Genomic DNA, 13,500 nt, shown 5'->3' on the forward strand with positions numbered 1-13,500 from the left:
GGATCAACTCTAAAATCGACCTATAGATCCATTAAGACAGTTTCCGTATAAGAACCGGTCCGATCCAGATAACGGATCGGTCCGGTTTTATAACCCCTTAACAGAGGATCATAGGGGTCAAGGTAATCAAAGTGTGGTTGGTGATCTTCACCAACCACCTAAAAGGAAAGTTGGCCGAGAAGTATGACCCACATATTCACAGGATTTTTTAATTTTTTTAATATTTTTGGATTTTTTAATATGGCAAGTTTATGGGAGGGTGAGTGAAAATGACAGGGGCTCTCAAATCCTCTACGGAAATTAATACTGCGGAATCCATACGGCAATTGGTGAGAGTAACTAATGTGAAACCGCCGCACGCTTCCGTAAAACAAGGATACGTAGAGGTTCCGCACCTACTGGACAGGAGGTGTCGAGGAAAAGACGAGGAGAGAGAGAGAGAGAGAGACAGGGGAGTCAAGACGATATTGCGTCTCTGTACAAAGCACACCTAAGTCTTCGGATCCCTCTATATAAATCCTCTCGCCATTCCTCCTCCCATCTCATACTCGATCCGAGCAAGTTCTTTCGAAGATCTCCTTCTCTTTCCAGACTTTGGTCTTCTGTTACGTCTTCTTTGTCAGAGAAAAATCAAAAAGAGAGAGAGGTGCGTATTGGGTTCTTCCATCTCTGTCTCTTGTCCTGTTCTTATCTTTCTCTCTTTTTTTCTGTACATTCCATTGAACATCATGGTTTGCATGTAGGTTAGATCTTACTGGGTGTCTGCTAGATCTAGATACACAGATGCCATTATTGACCATTTAGCCAATGGTGGTTCTGTGTTGCTTTGAATTTTGATCTACTAATTTTGGTTTCTGGAAGGTTGATAGCCTACAATTTGTTTCGTTTTTTCCATGATTTGGTTTGGTTTCTGAAAGATTAAAAAGTCTGATCTTTTTTCGTCGTTTTTGCTTGAATCAGTTAGTTCATGGGATTTGATTTGGACCATGTTCGTTAATAGGTGTTTTTTTGGCGAATTTATGTTACAAAAGCCATCATTTACTTCTCTTAATTTGATTTCCTCCCCATACTGCAGATCTCTCATTGATGTTCTTTGTTTCTTAAATTTAAACTATGGCATGCAATAAAATAAATAAATTTAGTGGGGTTATATTCGATTTGAAGAATTTATTTCATTTATATGTTTAAAAACACAATCTTTCAGACTTTCATTGATTCAAGATGAGTCCAATTCCGATGTAGACCATATGGGTTAAGTGTTTCATTCTGGTTTACAACCAAATTTAGTGTCAGAATCATGTCTGGTGAAATTATTCTTAAGTTTTTCTAGCCTTTCTATATTGATGTAGAAGAACTAACACGTTTTATGCAAATAATCTTCATTTTATCTAGAGATGGATACCTTCCTCTTCACCTCAGAATCCGTCAACGAGGGCCACCCTGACAAGCTCTGCGATCAGGTTTCTGATGCCATCCTTGATGCCTGCTTAGAACAAGATCCGGAGAGCAAGGTTGCCTGCGAGACATGCACCAAGACCAACATGGTCATGGTCTTCGGTGAGATCACCACCAAGGCCACGGTTGACTATGAAAAGATTGTCCGAGACACCTGCAGAGGCATCGGATTTGTTTCAGCTGATGTGGGTCTTGATGCCGACAAATGCAATGTTCTCGTCAACATTGAGTCGCAGAGCCCTGATATCGCCCAGGGTGTTCACGGTCACTTGACAAAGAAGCCTGAGGAAATTGGAGCTGGAGACCAAGGTCATATGTTTGGTTATGCCACAGATGAAACCCCTGAGCTGATGCCCCTCACCCATGTCCTTGCTACAAAGCTAGGTGCTAAACTCACTGAAGTGAGGAAGAATGGGACCTGCGCATGGCTTAGGCCTGATGGCAAGACCCAAGTGACTGTTGAGTACAAAAATGAAGGTGGTGCCATGGTTCCTCTCAGGGTACACACTGTGCTCATTTCAACTCAACATGACGAGACTGTCACAAATGACCAGATCGCCAAGGACCTGAAGGAGCATGTGATCAAGCCAATCATCCCAGCCCAGTACTTGGATGAGAAAACCATCTTCCATCTCAACCCATCTGGTCGTTTTGTCATTGGTGGACCTCATGGTGATGCTGGCCTTACTGGTCGCAAGATCATCATTGACACTTATGGTGGGTGGGGTGCCCATGGTGGAGGTGCCTTCTCTGGCAAGGACCCAACCAAGGTGGACCGCAGTGGTGCTTACATAGTCAGGCAAGCTGCTAAAAGTGTGGTGGCATCTGGGCTTGCTCGACGCTGTATTGTGCAGGTCTCTTATGCAATTGGTGTTCCAGAGCCTTTGTCTGTGTTTGTGGATACATACAAGACTGGTAAGATTCCAGACAGAGACATACTTGCTCTGATCAAGGAGAATTTCGACTTCAGGCCAGGGATGATTGCCATTAACCTCGACCTGAAAAGAGGAGGCAACTTCAGGTACCAGAAGACTGCTGCCTATGGACATTTCGGCCGTGATGAACCAGATTTCACCTGGGAGACTGTTAAGATCCTCAAGAATGAAAAGGCTTAAGAAGTATAATCTCCACCTGCTCCTTGGGTTTTCTCTTCTTTCTGAGGAACGAACTTAAGAAGTATTTTATAACTGTGCATTGCTCATGCCGACAAACAGGATAAAGAAGCAGCAGAGTGGAGGATGATTTGTGCTTGAAGTCTTACCAGAATTTTTGAAGTACCATTTTTTTTTCAAAAAAATTGTATAACTGCTCATGTTTCTATTAGATAAAACTGCATCTTCGGTTGTAGTAACCCATTATGGGTGAAGCTTGTGAAAGGGTTTGTTATGATTATGAATTTGATATGTTTACTGTTTCATTTCCTATTCCTCTCCTAAGGTTCAAATTTCTACATTTACAAATGATGATAATGTGTCTTTTAGAGAACATGTTACAGCAAACTGACTGGTGGTCTTCTCTTCCCACCCCCACCCCCCCCAAAACAAAAAAAAAAAAGAGTCAAAGTATCCAAAATTGACAGATCCAAGACTTGAAATTGATCGACGGTGCAATTCCTATTAACTCTGATTCTTTGTTTATTGAGCCCCGAACGAGTTAATCTGATTCCGACCATTTCCCAGTCAATACGATTACATACCCACTTCCAAGTTTTAAAACCATGGAGTCAGGGATGTTCTTTGCAACAACAGAATCGGGCAAGCATTCCCCTTCCAGGTTGTCGCTGAGGCAATGGTTTTCTATTTTCATTGGTCTTTCATTGGCTGGAGTTTGAATATCTTCAAACCGATACAATGGAGACAAACAGTATGGGAGCACAAGTGCCAAGCTACTTAAATTTTATAAAATGGAAGTTAATTTAAAATGCCTACAATATTTTTGTGAAGAGCAACAGCACCATGTGAAAGACGATTAAGTATATGTGTGAAGCCCTTTACAGCAATGGGCTGTCTTTTGGTCGTATGTTGTCTGTCACAGCACAAGCATGAGCTAGCTATCTTAGGAGTGTAACCAAAGTCGGTCATGCAGCCTCTCTTCTCCGGCCCCAAGCATCTCATCCACACTTGCACCGTCACGAAAGAAGTGAAAAGTAGGGGTTTATTGCATGTGCTGAGTTGTTTCTGGACATTAATCAATATCTGCATATACAAATGAAAGCTTCTGGAATTCATCACTCAACCGGCAATACGAAGGAAGAATCTGGCTGCAAATATGACACCTGAAAAAGATGTAGGAAATTATTCAGATGTCTTCCCACATTATTCACTGAGCGAACCACATTGATGTATATCGGCAGGTTCATATATCTTGGATTGTAAGATTCATAGTACAGGGACTAGGGGATGCCAGCTCATTAAATATGGGTAAGGGCGCCGTTGCTTAGAGCAATGGTAAAAGGTTTGTGCTGCCAGGGCAAATACCCGGGTTCAAGTCTTGAAGGTGGTTTACTTTACGAAAACAATGCCAAAATGCCAAAGATTTGGACCAACAGTAAACTCACCCCTCCCAGGACCTTGCATAGGGAGGGGGGAGGGGGGAAGCACTGGGTAGTGGTCCTTTTTATCATCAAATGGGTAAAGCCTGTAGGCTATAAGCCTGCGAAGGTAGATGGGAGTGGGCTAGCTTGGCCTTGACCTTGTTCCAGGCAGATTTTAGAGAAAATCTATAAAACACAAGGATAAATGAACAAAGGTTAGCAAGCCCTATGAATCAGGGTTAAAAATATACTTGGAAGCATTGAAAAATAAGGACTAGTTATAGTCGATTTGTAGGAGTACAGGTACGAGATTAGGGGGTGCAAATTACTGAGACAAGTAATAGGGTGAGAGGGAGAATCTATTAATCTAATGAAACAGATTCAAATGAAATCCAAATCTCATTGAACTACAAACATAACATCAATGGGGTGCTAATGAAAAAGAAATCATTTACAGATAGATCACTGCCATGTCAATTTCAAGAATAATAAGCAAGAACAAAAGAAGTGCCAATAAAAAGATAAATCATTTATAGATCACATGCTGTAAATTTCAAGAACAATAAACAAAAAACAAAGAACAGGTTCAAGAAGTATAGAATCTTAACGAAACTGGAAAAGATTCAAAAAATAAAGAATTTGCAGAACTTCAAGAAAAATAAGGAAAAAAAAAAAAGACTAGACTAATTTAATAGGTCTAAGGAGACAGAAACACATGGCACATCTACTTGTGAACAAGTTTGGCAATTTCAAATTATTTTTTTTAATGCCGACCAAAAGGACCATGTTAGAGGATAATTGGCTATTTACTTTCATTTCTTGTTTACAATTGTGCCACAAGAGGCAGTCATTTGGTGCGATAGTAATGAGCTCAGGCTGCCGGCATGAAGACTCGGATTTGAGCCTGAAAGTCGCCTGTTTGTAAGAAAAAGCCAAATGTTAGGACCATCTCCTACGCCCTGTCCTGGGCATAGTTAGCAAAAATGGTAACGTCAAAAAAAGGGATTTTAAACAGTAAAGAAATTGCAAACAGACAGTCAAATAAAAGGTCAAAACAACAAAGGGTAAAAAACAGAAAACGGATGTTACAGGTTTTAAATGTGTATATTTAAAAAAAAAAAATGGAACCAAAAAAAGGCACGATTCCCATATAAATTGAGGAATTTTTGCTTGAATACATGGTTCTAATGTTCAAAACAACTGTAACATCCAAAATTAATCCATATATATTACACAACCAATGGTAAGTTCCAAGACATGTCATCTAATATCATCCAATATCAATTCCAATTCATACACCATAATGTCCAAAGTCTTGTTGAGCAATGTGACTTGGCTATGGTGTTGCTCATTGTTGTCAACACAGCCAACACACTCATGGAGTGATGCATGTTCAATTGGAGTTGGGAGTCATCGCTTTAGAAACCCTTTTCAATAGATGCATCAGTTTGTAGCTCAATTTCGAAGTCCGTGCATTGACCTCGATATCATGAGAAATGTATCCCTTGAAGTCATCTTTACGTCGACGAAAGAATCAGGTCGATTAGAGTTTGAGAGAGAGAGATATGGTCAGTTGAACGAGTTAGTGCGGACGACAAGCAATACTACAGAAAAAAAAGGCCAAAAAAATGGAAATGTGTTTTAAAGTTTAAACGCATTTAAAACGGGAATGCTTGCCATTTGCCTTTTTTCCTGTATGTTTGGAAAACAAATGGCTAAACGCGTTTAAAACGATAAAAAAGGGGAACAAATGGCAAAACACATTTAAAACGGTAAATAACAGGAACGCGTTTAAAATGGCGTTTTAAACGCGTTTTTGCTAACAGTGCTCCCGGGACCTTGCAAAAGTGGGACTTGCATCAATTTATGGCCTTTTAGTTGTGCCTTCAAATAACTTAGGTGAAGATGCTTGATCAGCCCAACGATACCAGAAAATTCGATGGTTTGTATAAAACAAACGACAACAGCATGAAGCTACGGGTAAAAAAGAAAAGGGCTGTCATCCTACAGAGCCGTGATGTCATTCCAAGTACTAATCCTAGTGCTATAAAGTTTAATCAATTCAAAAGCATGTTACAAGGGGGTATGCAGGTGAAAGCTTGATCACACAGGTTTTTATCTGCAGTGGATTCAACCAGAGACATGAATCTCCAAAAGTTGAACAGTTTAATAGCTTGCAATCCCAAGAGGAAGAGAGCAAATTGGTCTTGCACAGAATATTGGAACCAATTCTACCATGGGAAAAATTAAACAGCTTTCAACCTAGGAGGAAGGACAAATTGGTATTGCTCAACATGCTGGAAACAATTCTATGCTGTGAACTTTTTTATGCGATTCTATAAAGGTGAAGATGTATCTTCATCTTAGAAAGGATTCAAGCATTTTGGTCATCAATTTTTGTTTCGTTCATTGTTCAGAAGGTCAAATATGGAGATAATCCCTCCCATCCATAGTTGTCACGTCGTCATGGCGATCCAAGTCGGTGGAGGGGTGTCATGTCTATATATCAACATGTCACCCACCATGGCATTGCCATGACGATCATATCGACCATGTTTTATTTTTTATTTTCTCTATTTTTAATGTCATTTAGTATGCTATAATATATACCCTATAATATAAAAAATTAACATGACAGTGTACTACAAATCTACTATGGTTTAATTCATGAAAGTGTAATATCCATTAGTGTATATGAAATCATGGATTATCAAATAATTGATAGCAATAGTCTTGCTCATAATAAAGTTGAAAAATCATGAGAGTTGAGATATGATTCATATGAAAGTGACTACAAACGTAACAAAACAAAAAAACAATTACAAGAACGTAATTTATATTGAGTGAATAAAGCTAATAAACAACCCCTCTAGATACCAAAAAAAAAATTGCTGATGTGAATATGTGATTGTGTATTAGTGTTTTCTGTTTGATGTTTTTTTAATTTTTTTTTATGTGAAGGAAAAAGCATTAAAATAAAAAATGGTTAAAAAAAATTATTGTTAAAAAAATTAAGTTTTATAATTTGAAACAACCATGTCGCCCGATATGGCCATATGTCGTGGTATGGCGTCCATGGCGGCGCCATGGCGACGACATGGAGGCCATATTGGTCGATATTCATACATAATCCATATCGGTGGTCGATATGCCCACTTCTCCAGTGATATGACGCCATGACAATTATACTCCTACTAGAGATTAGAGATATATTCATGATACAGAGATCTATCCTCTACAGATGCACAGCTAATAGAAGATGGATGATCATATGCATAAAGCCATGAACAAGGATGCAAACTACCTTTGGTGGACAAGGTCTGTCAAAGCACTAACTAATTGGCATCGAATAGGGCCATAAGTCTAGGCATTTTCTTGAAAACAGAACATAGCATGCAAGTGGCAAGTCATGGGGAGCACAGAAGTTGGACAATTTTGCTTGGCACAGATGAAAACTCTGGCAGCCAAGGCAAAAATGTGAGGAGCACAACCATGCTATAAACTGGATTAGACAATAGGGAATTTCTTAACTTGCAAGGAAGGTGTTGGCTCAAAATTTTCCCCCAACTACCAAGTATGATGGTAATAGAACCTTAGTTATTTACTCCAGTGTGGGGGATAAAAGCTTAAAATCTACCCTGAAACATTAAGGAGAGCCCCTGACAAAGGTAATTGCGAAGGATTATATGGTTAATCAAGACAAAAGGGTAGATGGTGAAGGCTCATGGAATTCTGTTTTAGCTTGAAAGTTGGAACAGGTCATGAGAGTTGATTAGTTTGGATCAGTAGGGTAACATAGGCAGTAGATATTGATGAGATTGCATGTTCAGTAGGGTAACACAGGCAGTAGATATTGATGAGATTGCATGTTCACCCAATATATGGGTGAACATGTGGATAACCATAGCCAAAGATTCAGACTGCGGATCAAGGCCAAGAAAAGGGCTTAACAGACCCCCCATTCTCACATAAGAAGACCCCAGGCTAGTGGGTCCCACTTTTGGGAGGCATTCTTCTTCCTTTCTTTTGTTTTTATTGTCATGGTCAGTCCATGTTGAGTTTGGAGTCCAAGTTCAACTAACAATTAGTTAGTCGATCATTCAAATTTTCTTTTCTTTTGTTTCTAGCAGTCCTAATTCTGACAGGACTTGCATTTACATTCCCAACAGGCTAACTGTGTGGAATACTTTAGCTCTTGTATTTCCCTTTTCAGTTTATAAATTATCGTCTCTGATTTCTGGTAGGCATATAAGATAATTTTACAAGTCTACAAGTAAGTGATGAACTCTGGTTCATCATTCAGTCAATACAATTGAAGTTATTCAACCAAGCTATTATTTAGCTCAGCGATGAGGACTCATGGCTCAGGAGATGGATTTCCTCAATAATTATGTGAATTCCTGTTTCCAGAGGTGGCGCCCTACTGCCCTCTCCTCTTCTTTTGAGCTTTCTCTCTAATTTTATTTCTTATTAATTACTGTAATTTCATTCACACATCTTCAACCCTAGCCAGCTTGCTCATGTCAATCAGACCTTCATCTGCCTCATCCCTAACAAAGATGGAGCCACCTCCCTGTCTGATTTCCGTCCCATCTCCCTCTGTAATCTCACCTACAAGTTTGTTGCTAAGATCCTTGCCAACAGGATTAAGGCTGTCATCCCCTCCCTTCTCAGCCCCAATCAATCTGCCTTCATCTTGGGTAGAAGCATTGCTGACAACATCATTCTTTGCTCTAAGATTGTGCAAGGTTTCGACCGCAAAGCTCACAGCCCGGCGGCACTCATGAAAATCGACCTTCATAAGGCGTTTGACTCCCTTCGCTGGGATTTCATTTGTGATGTGCTTGCCCAAATGGGCTTCCCTCCTGCTTTCGTCCGCTGGATCTATGCTTGCATCTCCTCCCCCTCCTTCTTTGTCCTTGTCAACGGCTCCCCTGCTGGCTTCTTCCATTCCAAAGTGGGCATTCGTCAAGGATGCCCCTTATCCCCCTTCCTTTTCTCTCTGGCTCTAGAAGTCCTTTCTAGAAGCCTACAATCCAAAACCGATCTGCATCTCATCTCCCCTATCCCCAAATGCAAGCACATCAACCTAACCCATCTGGCCTTTGCAGATGACCTGATGATCTTCTCCAAGGCCTCTACCTCCTCTATCTCTGCCATCATGGACTCCCTCCGCCTCTTTGAATCCCTTTCCGGTCTCCGCATCAATCTCCTCAAATCCAAGATCTTCCTTACTGGCATCCCTGACTCAGTCAAAGCCTCCCTTCTGGACTTGATGGGGTTCTCCATTGGTTCCCTCCCCGTTAAGTATCTCGGCCCTCCCCTTATTCCTGCTAGGCTATCCAGCCACCATTGTGCCCCCATGCTTGACAACATTCGCAAAAGACTCCAACTTTGGAAAGGCAAACTCCTCTCCTATGCTGGCAAGCAGGAATGTGTCAAGTCTGTCCTCCAAGCCTCCTACATATATTGGACTGGCATCTTCGGTATCCCCAAAGCCACTATCAAGGCTATGGAGCGTCTCTTCTGTGCTTTTCTCTGGAAAGGGTTCGACTCCTCCAAATTTCTCCACCCCTGTAGCTGGAAATCCATTTGCCTTCCCAAATCCGGAGGTGGATTGGCCATCCGTCGCATTCGCGACTCCAACACTACGGGTATCCTCAAGTTGATTTGGAGGATCTCTTCCCGTCAGGATTCCATTTGGATCTCTTGGGTCTATTCCTATCTTCTCAAATCGGATTCCATTTGGACAGTCAAGACCCCCTCTGATTGCTCTTGGATCTGGCGCAAAATCCTCCTCCTCAGGCCTCTTGCTCTCCGAGGTACATCAGCCTCTATTGCTAATGGATCAGCCATCTCTCTCTGGCTTGATCCTTGGCATCCACTTGGTATCCTCTATAATCTTCTGGGCCCCAGGACGATCTATTCTTCAGGCCTCCCAAAAGCCTCTCCCCTTTCAAGCCTCATCGTCTCTGGATCTTGGTCTCCCCCTCCCTCCCTCTCCCCATCTACCTTGTCCTTATTTTGGCACTCCCTCCCCCCCTCCCCCCCCTTCTCCCCCCTTGCTGACAGAATCATTTGGCTTCCTTCCTCCTCTGGCTCCTTCACCTCTAGGTCTGCCTAGAACTTTGTGCGTGATCCCAGCCCAGCTGTCCCTTGGCACACCCTTATCTGGTTCAAGGGCCATATCCCTCGCCATAGCTTTATAGCCTGGAGATCCCTTAGACTTTGCCTCCCTACTCAAGCTTTCCTACTGCATCACAACATCCCCGTCTCCCCTTCTTGCATCTTTTGTTGGAGTGGTCATGAGGATATAGCCCACCTTTTCTTTGCCTGTCCCTTCTCCTCCACCATCTGGAAAAAGGGCCTCTCCCTCATTTGGCCCAGAAATAGAAGACCGTTGGATTTTGATCAGGAATGGCGATGGTTGGCGAAAGCTTTCTCGGGGAAGACTGTCTGTGACACTATTGGCAAGCTGGTCTTCTGTGCTGCTATCTATCATATTTGGATGGAGCGAAACCTCAGGAGATGGACTTCCAACGCCCGATCTTTCGATCTGATTTGGAAGGTCATCTCCTTTGACGTCTCTTCTAAACTCAATTGTGGTCGCATTTGTCGTTGTTTGGACTCCCCAAGGAACAGGCACATTGTTGTTTCCTGGGGGCTTGAGTTGTCTCTTTTGAGGACCCCCTCCTCTGCGTAGGCTGGGCTGGTCGCCTCCCCTCCCCCTTCCCCCTCTCTTGTATATTCCCCCCCCCCCCCTTTTCTTTCTCCCTGCCCCCTCCTGGGGTATGGTAATATATTCATTCATCCAAAAAAAAAAAGTTAGATTGTTTGCATCAGTTTCTTTTACGTCTCAGTTTTCTGCATGCTTTCTTTGACTCGATTATGGTATTTACATCACTTGTTTTTTCCATCATTTACCAAATTTTGGTTCTGATTTAGTTCACGTTCTTTGTTGAGAAAACTATTTATCTGAAAATTCATACTATAATTATCATACAAATGAACACCCTCTTCAGTCTCCACATCAGTTCACAATAACCAACTCAGGATTTCAGTTTGCAGACCTGCAGTTCTTTCCATTCAGCCACACCACTCTAGGGCTGTGAGTAATCACTTCTCTCTAAACCACACCCTCTGTTACGCCATACCATCCTTTTCCTGAAATTTTGGTCACAGAATGCAAAATAACAACCAAAATGACAGCAAACTACAGACTTAAAAAAGATAAATATTCTTGTATTTGCACGGTTTTTTCTCCCTTTGTTATTAATGACAAGATGTAATACATAGATATACAATAGTAAATATGGTACATGGAATCCTTGATTACATCTTGCTTTGCTGGGGGCAGACTAACTCATCTGGAAACAATCTTAGTACGGAAAATCAATGCAAACTTCAGTTGCATGTTACTATTTATAACTTTGTCAGGTTTTAAGAGTATTATCAAAGTATTTACTATTGCTGTACCTGAAGTTTGCGATCCTCTTCTGGACTGGTTATCACTTGTGACTGCCCTACATTAATTTTGCATTCAATGTTAACCTTTACTTGCAGAAGGACATCCTCCACTTTTTTATAATTATTATGTAATGCTTACGTATTCTGCAAAAGTTTCAATTATATTTTTCCGTTATTTGATTTGGTCTTTATCATTTATACGAGCACGATCAGAACATATAACATACGGTCAACTTAACTTACAATGTTATTTTTCTTAAAGTTGTAAGATCAAATACCTTATATTCCTGTCTGGTAACTAACAGTTCCCATACTCAAGTTAAAACACAGATGGTTTTGTTTGCTCTTTTGATTTGATTGGTTCCTCTGGTTTACAAACTAATCAATCAGTACATCTCCTTTCTGGTTATAAAATAGTCCTGATTACAACTCTTCATCAATGTCAAAGAACAGTAGACTAATGGAATATGTACCTATTTTATGTAATCTGATCTATAAATGCCTTAAGTGTCAAAATTCTTTATTTACCAAAAAAAAAAAAAAAAAAAAATGTCAAAATTCTTTTTTATGAAATAAATTAATTAATTAAAAAACAGACGAGAGGGAAGTATGGCAAACTATTACATACCATGATGCTCCATAATTTATCATTGTCTGCAAACACATTTTCAAAACATTTTTAGGTAGACTTTACTAATAGAGGAAGAACCCATCTTTCTACTTTCCCCGTTTTCCTTTCTAACCAATAACAGTTTCAGAAAAGCATAAACAAGAAAACTAAAAGGAATAGAGGAGAGCTAAAAGAAGGAACCATCACTTACTGGACTCTTAGAGGACCTGATATTTTGCAGAATTTCCTTCAGATTCTGATCACTTGAAGCACTTTTCAGGTTTCCATGGCGGTTAACTGGCTGATTCAAGCCTGTTCCCTCCAATCCCTTTTTGCTGTTCTCTTCACTGCCACTCCAGAAACCCTCCATTTTCTTTCGACCCACTCAACCAAGTATGAAAGTATCCATGCGTCCAACGGCTCCAAATATAAACATCCCTTTCGGCCTGACCCGAGCGTCTCAGGGTAAACAAGAATTTATCGATGAGGAAATCTAATCTAGTTGACATCAATCACGGCTATTGAATTAATAATGGAGGGCATCGTAATAATCTGATGATTCTGGTCAAAGCAAGAGTGACCCCAAAAGTATATCTATTCGGTCATCAGAGGAAGGTTTACAAAATTGACGGTTAGGATGATTGCATACGTCGGGTCCATTATACGGGAATTTACGGTAAATTTTTTTTTTTTTTTTTTATCAGAAGTAGAAAACACCGATAATGGCTTCAACTCTTCTTCACACTGCCAAGCTCCTGCTTTGGCTCCTCTCCAAATCTTTCTTCCAATTATCTTCGTCTTACCATACCTACATTTCCAGCCAACTGTTCTGGAAATTTGCAGGTTTGGGCATTTTCTTCAGGAAAACATCGCTAGAGCGTCTTCTGATGGTATACTTCTTTTTCTTCGGATTCTCTAATTCTGGATGTCTAATGCTTTCTGGGTTCTACGGTATGGGTTTCGACAGAATAAGTGGAATTTTCTATCATTTTGATTTCTCTGGTCTAGGTGGTTCTCATATTGAATTTAGATTTTACAGAGTAAACTAAGGGAGGGGGGCATATTGTTCATAATCTTCTATAATTGATTACAGAGTTCAGAGGGGACCCATGGAAGAAAACGGTCTCCTCCCCTTTTAGGACTGTATACTGGTTTCATCTAGTTTTAAAGACTGTTTCAATAGAGAGATGAGTGAACTATATTGGCATCTTAGGATTTCATCTGCCGTGAGATCATCAAAAAAATTATTTGGAGGATCATGGACAAGTTTCTATCACATGCCTTGTCAAAGTTTAGCTTCTCTACGTTCCTTTCTAGGACAGAAAATATGATGTCTGTATGAGCATCACTACTGTAGAAGAGACAGGGAGAGTGAAATTCTTGCAACCCTAGCCGAGTTGTAATTCCTATATAATTGTTAAGCAGTTGTAGTTTT

The 13,500-nt window shown here is 40.6% G+C and overlaps 2 protein-coding genes across 6 annotated transcripts in view; one reads left to right on the plus strand and one right to left on the minus strand.

The window, feature by feature from the left end:
• Nucleotides 1–2,879, plus strand: part of LOC122654282 (S-adenosylmethionine synthase 1) — a 30,896-nt gene extending 28,017 nt beyond the window's left edge. The window contains exons 1-3 of one of the 4 annotated variants that reach the window (XM_043848297.1): nt 552–643; nt 1,389–2,589; nt 2,620–2,879. In XM_043848297.1, coding sequence (XP_043704232.1) covers nt 1,395–2,570 — 1,176 coding nt within the window. In that variant the 5' untranslated portion in view covers nt 552–643; nt 1,389–1,394 and the 3' untranslated portion in view covers nt 2,571–2,589; nt 2,620–2,879. Of the gene's footprint in view, nt 1–551; nt 644–1,388 lie in introns of those variants that run through there. The other 3 variants (XM_043848295.1, XM_043848296.1, XM_043848294.1) reach the window with 3 other exon arrangements.
• Nucleotides 2,880–3,279: 400 nt separating this feature from the next.
• LOC122653846 (thioredoxin-like 3-3) lies at nt 3,280–12,498 on the minus strand. 2 transcript variants are annotated; one of them, XM_043847797.1, is made up of 4 exons: nt 12,277–12,498; nt 12,084–12,109; nt 6,066–6,130; nt 3,280–3,650 (listed from the first exon to the last, which is right to left on the minus strand). In XM_043847797.1, exons 1-4 carry the CDS (start codon nt 12,433–12,435, stop codon nt 3,640–3,642), a joined length of 261 nt encoding a protein of 86 aa, XP_043703732.1. In that variant the 5' UTR covers nt 12,436–12,498; the 3' UTR covers nt 3,280–3,639. The 2 variants fall into 2 exon arrangements, with proteins under 2 accessions (XP_043703732.1, XP_043703731.1); XM_043847796.1 differs by lacking the exon at nt 6,066–6,130 and having other exon boundaries at nt 3,280–3,730; nt 12,277–12,493.
• Between the last annotated feature and the right edge of the window lie 1,002 nt (nt 12,499–13,500).

This window comes from Telopea speciosissima, chromosome 3, assembly GCF_018873765.1.
Source record: "Telopea speciosissima isolate NSW1024214 ecotype Mountain lineage chromosome 3, Tspe_v1, whole genome shotgun sequence".
NCBI lineage: Eukaryota > Viridiplantae > Streptophyta > Magnoliopsida > Proteales > Proteaceae > Telopea > Telopea speciosissima.

Bases quoted from the DNA above. Each gene is read 5' to 3' on its own strand.
- LOC122653846 (XM_043847796.1), bottom strand. From the start codon at position 12,435: ATGGAGGGTTTCTGGAGTGGCAGTGAAGAGAACAGCAAAAAGGGATTG. The intron at 12,110-12,276 runs GTAAGTGATGGT...ATGTGTTTGCAG, and splicing joins TCAGGTCCTCTAAGAGTCCA to ACAATGATAAATTATGGAGC. The intron at 3,731-12,083 runs GTATGTAATAGT...CATCTTTTTCAG, and splicing joins ATAAATTATGGAGCATCATG to GTGTCATATTTGCAGCCAGA.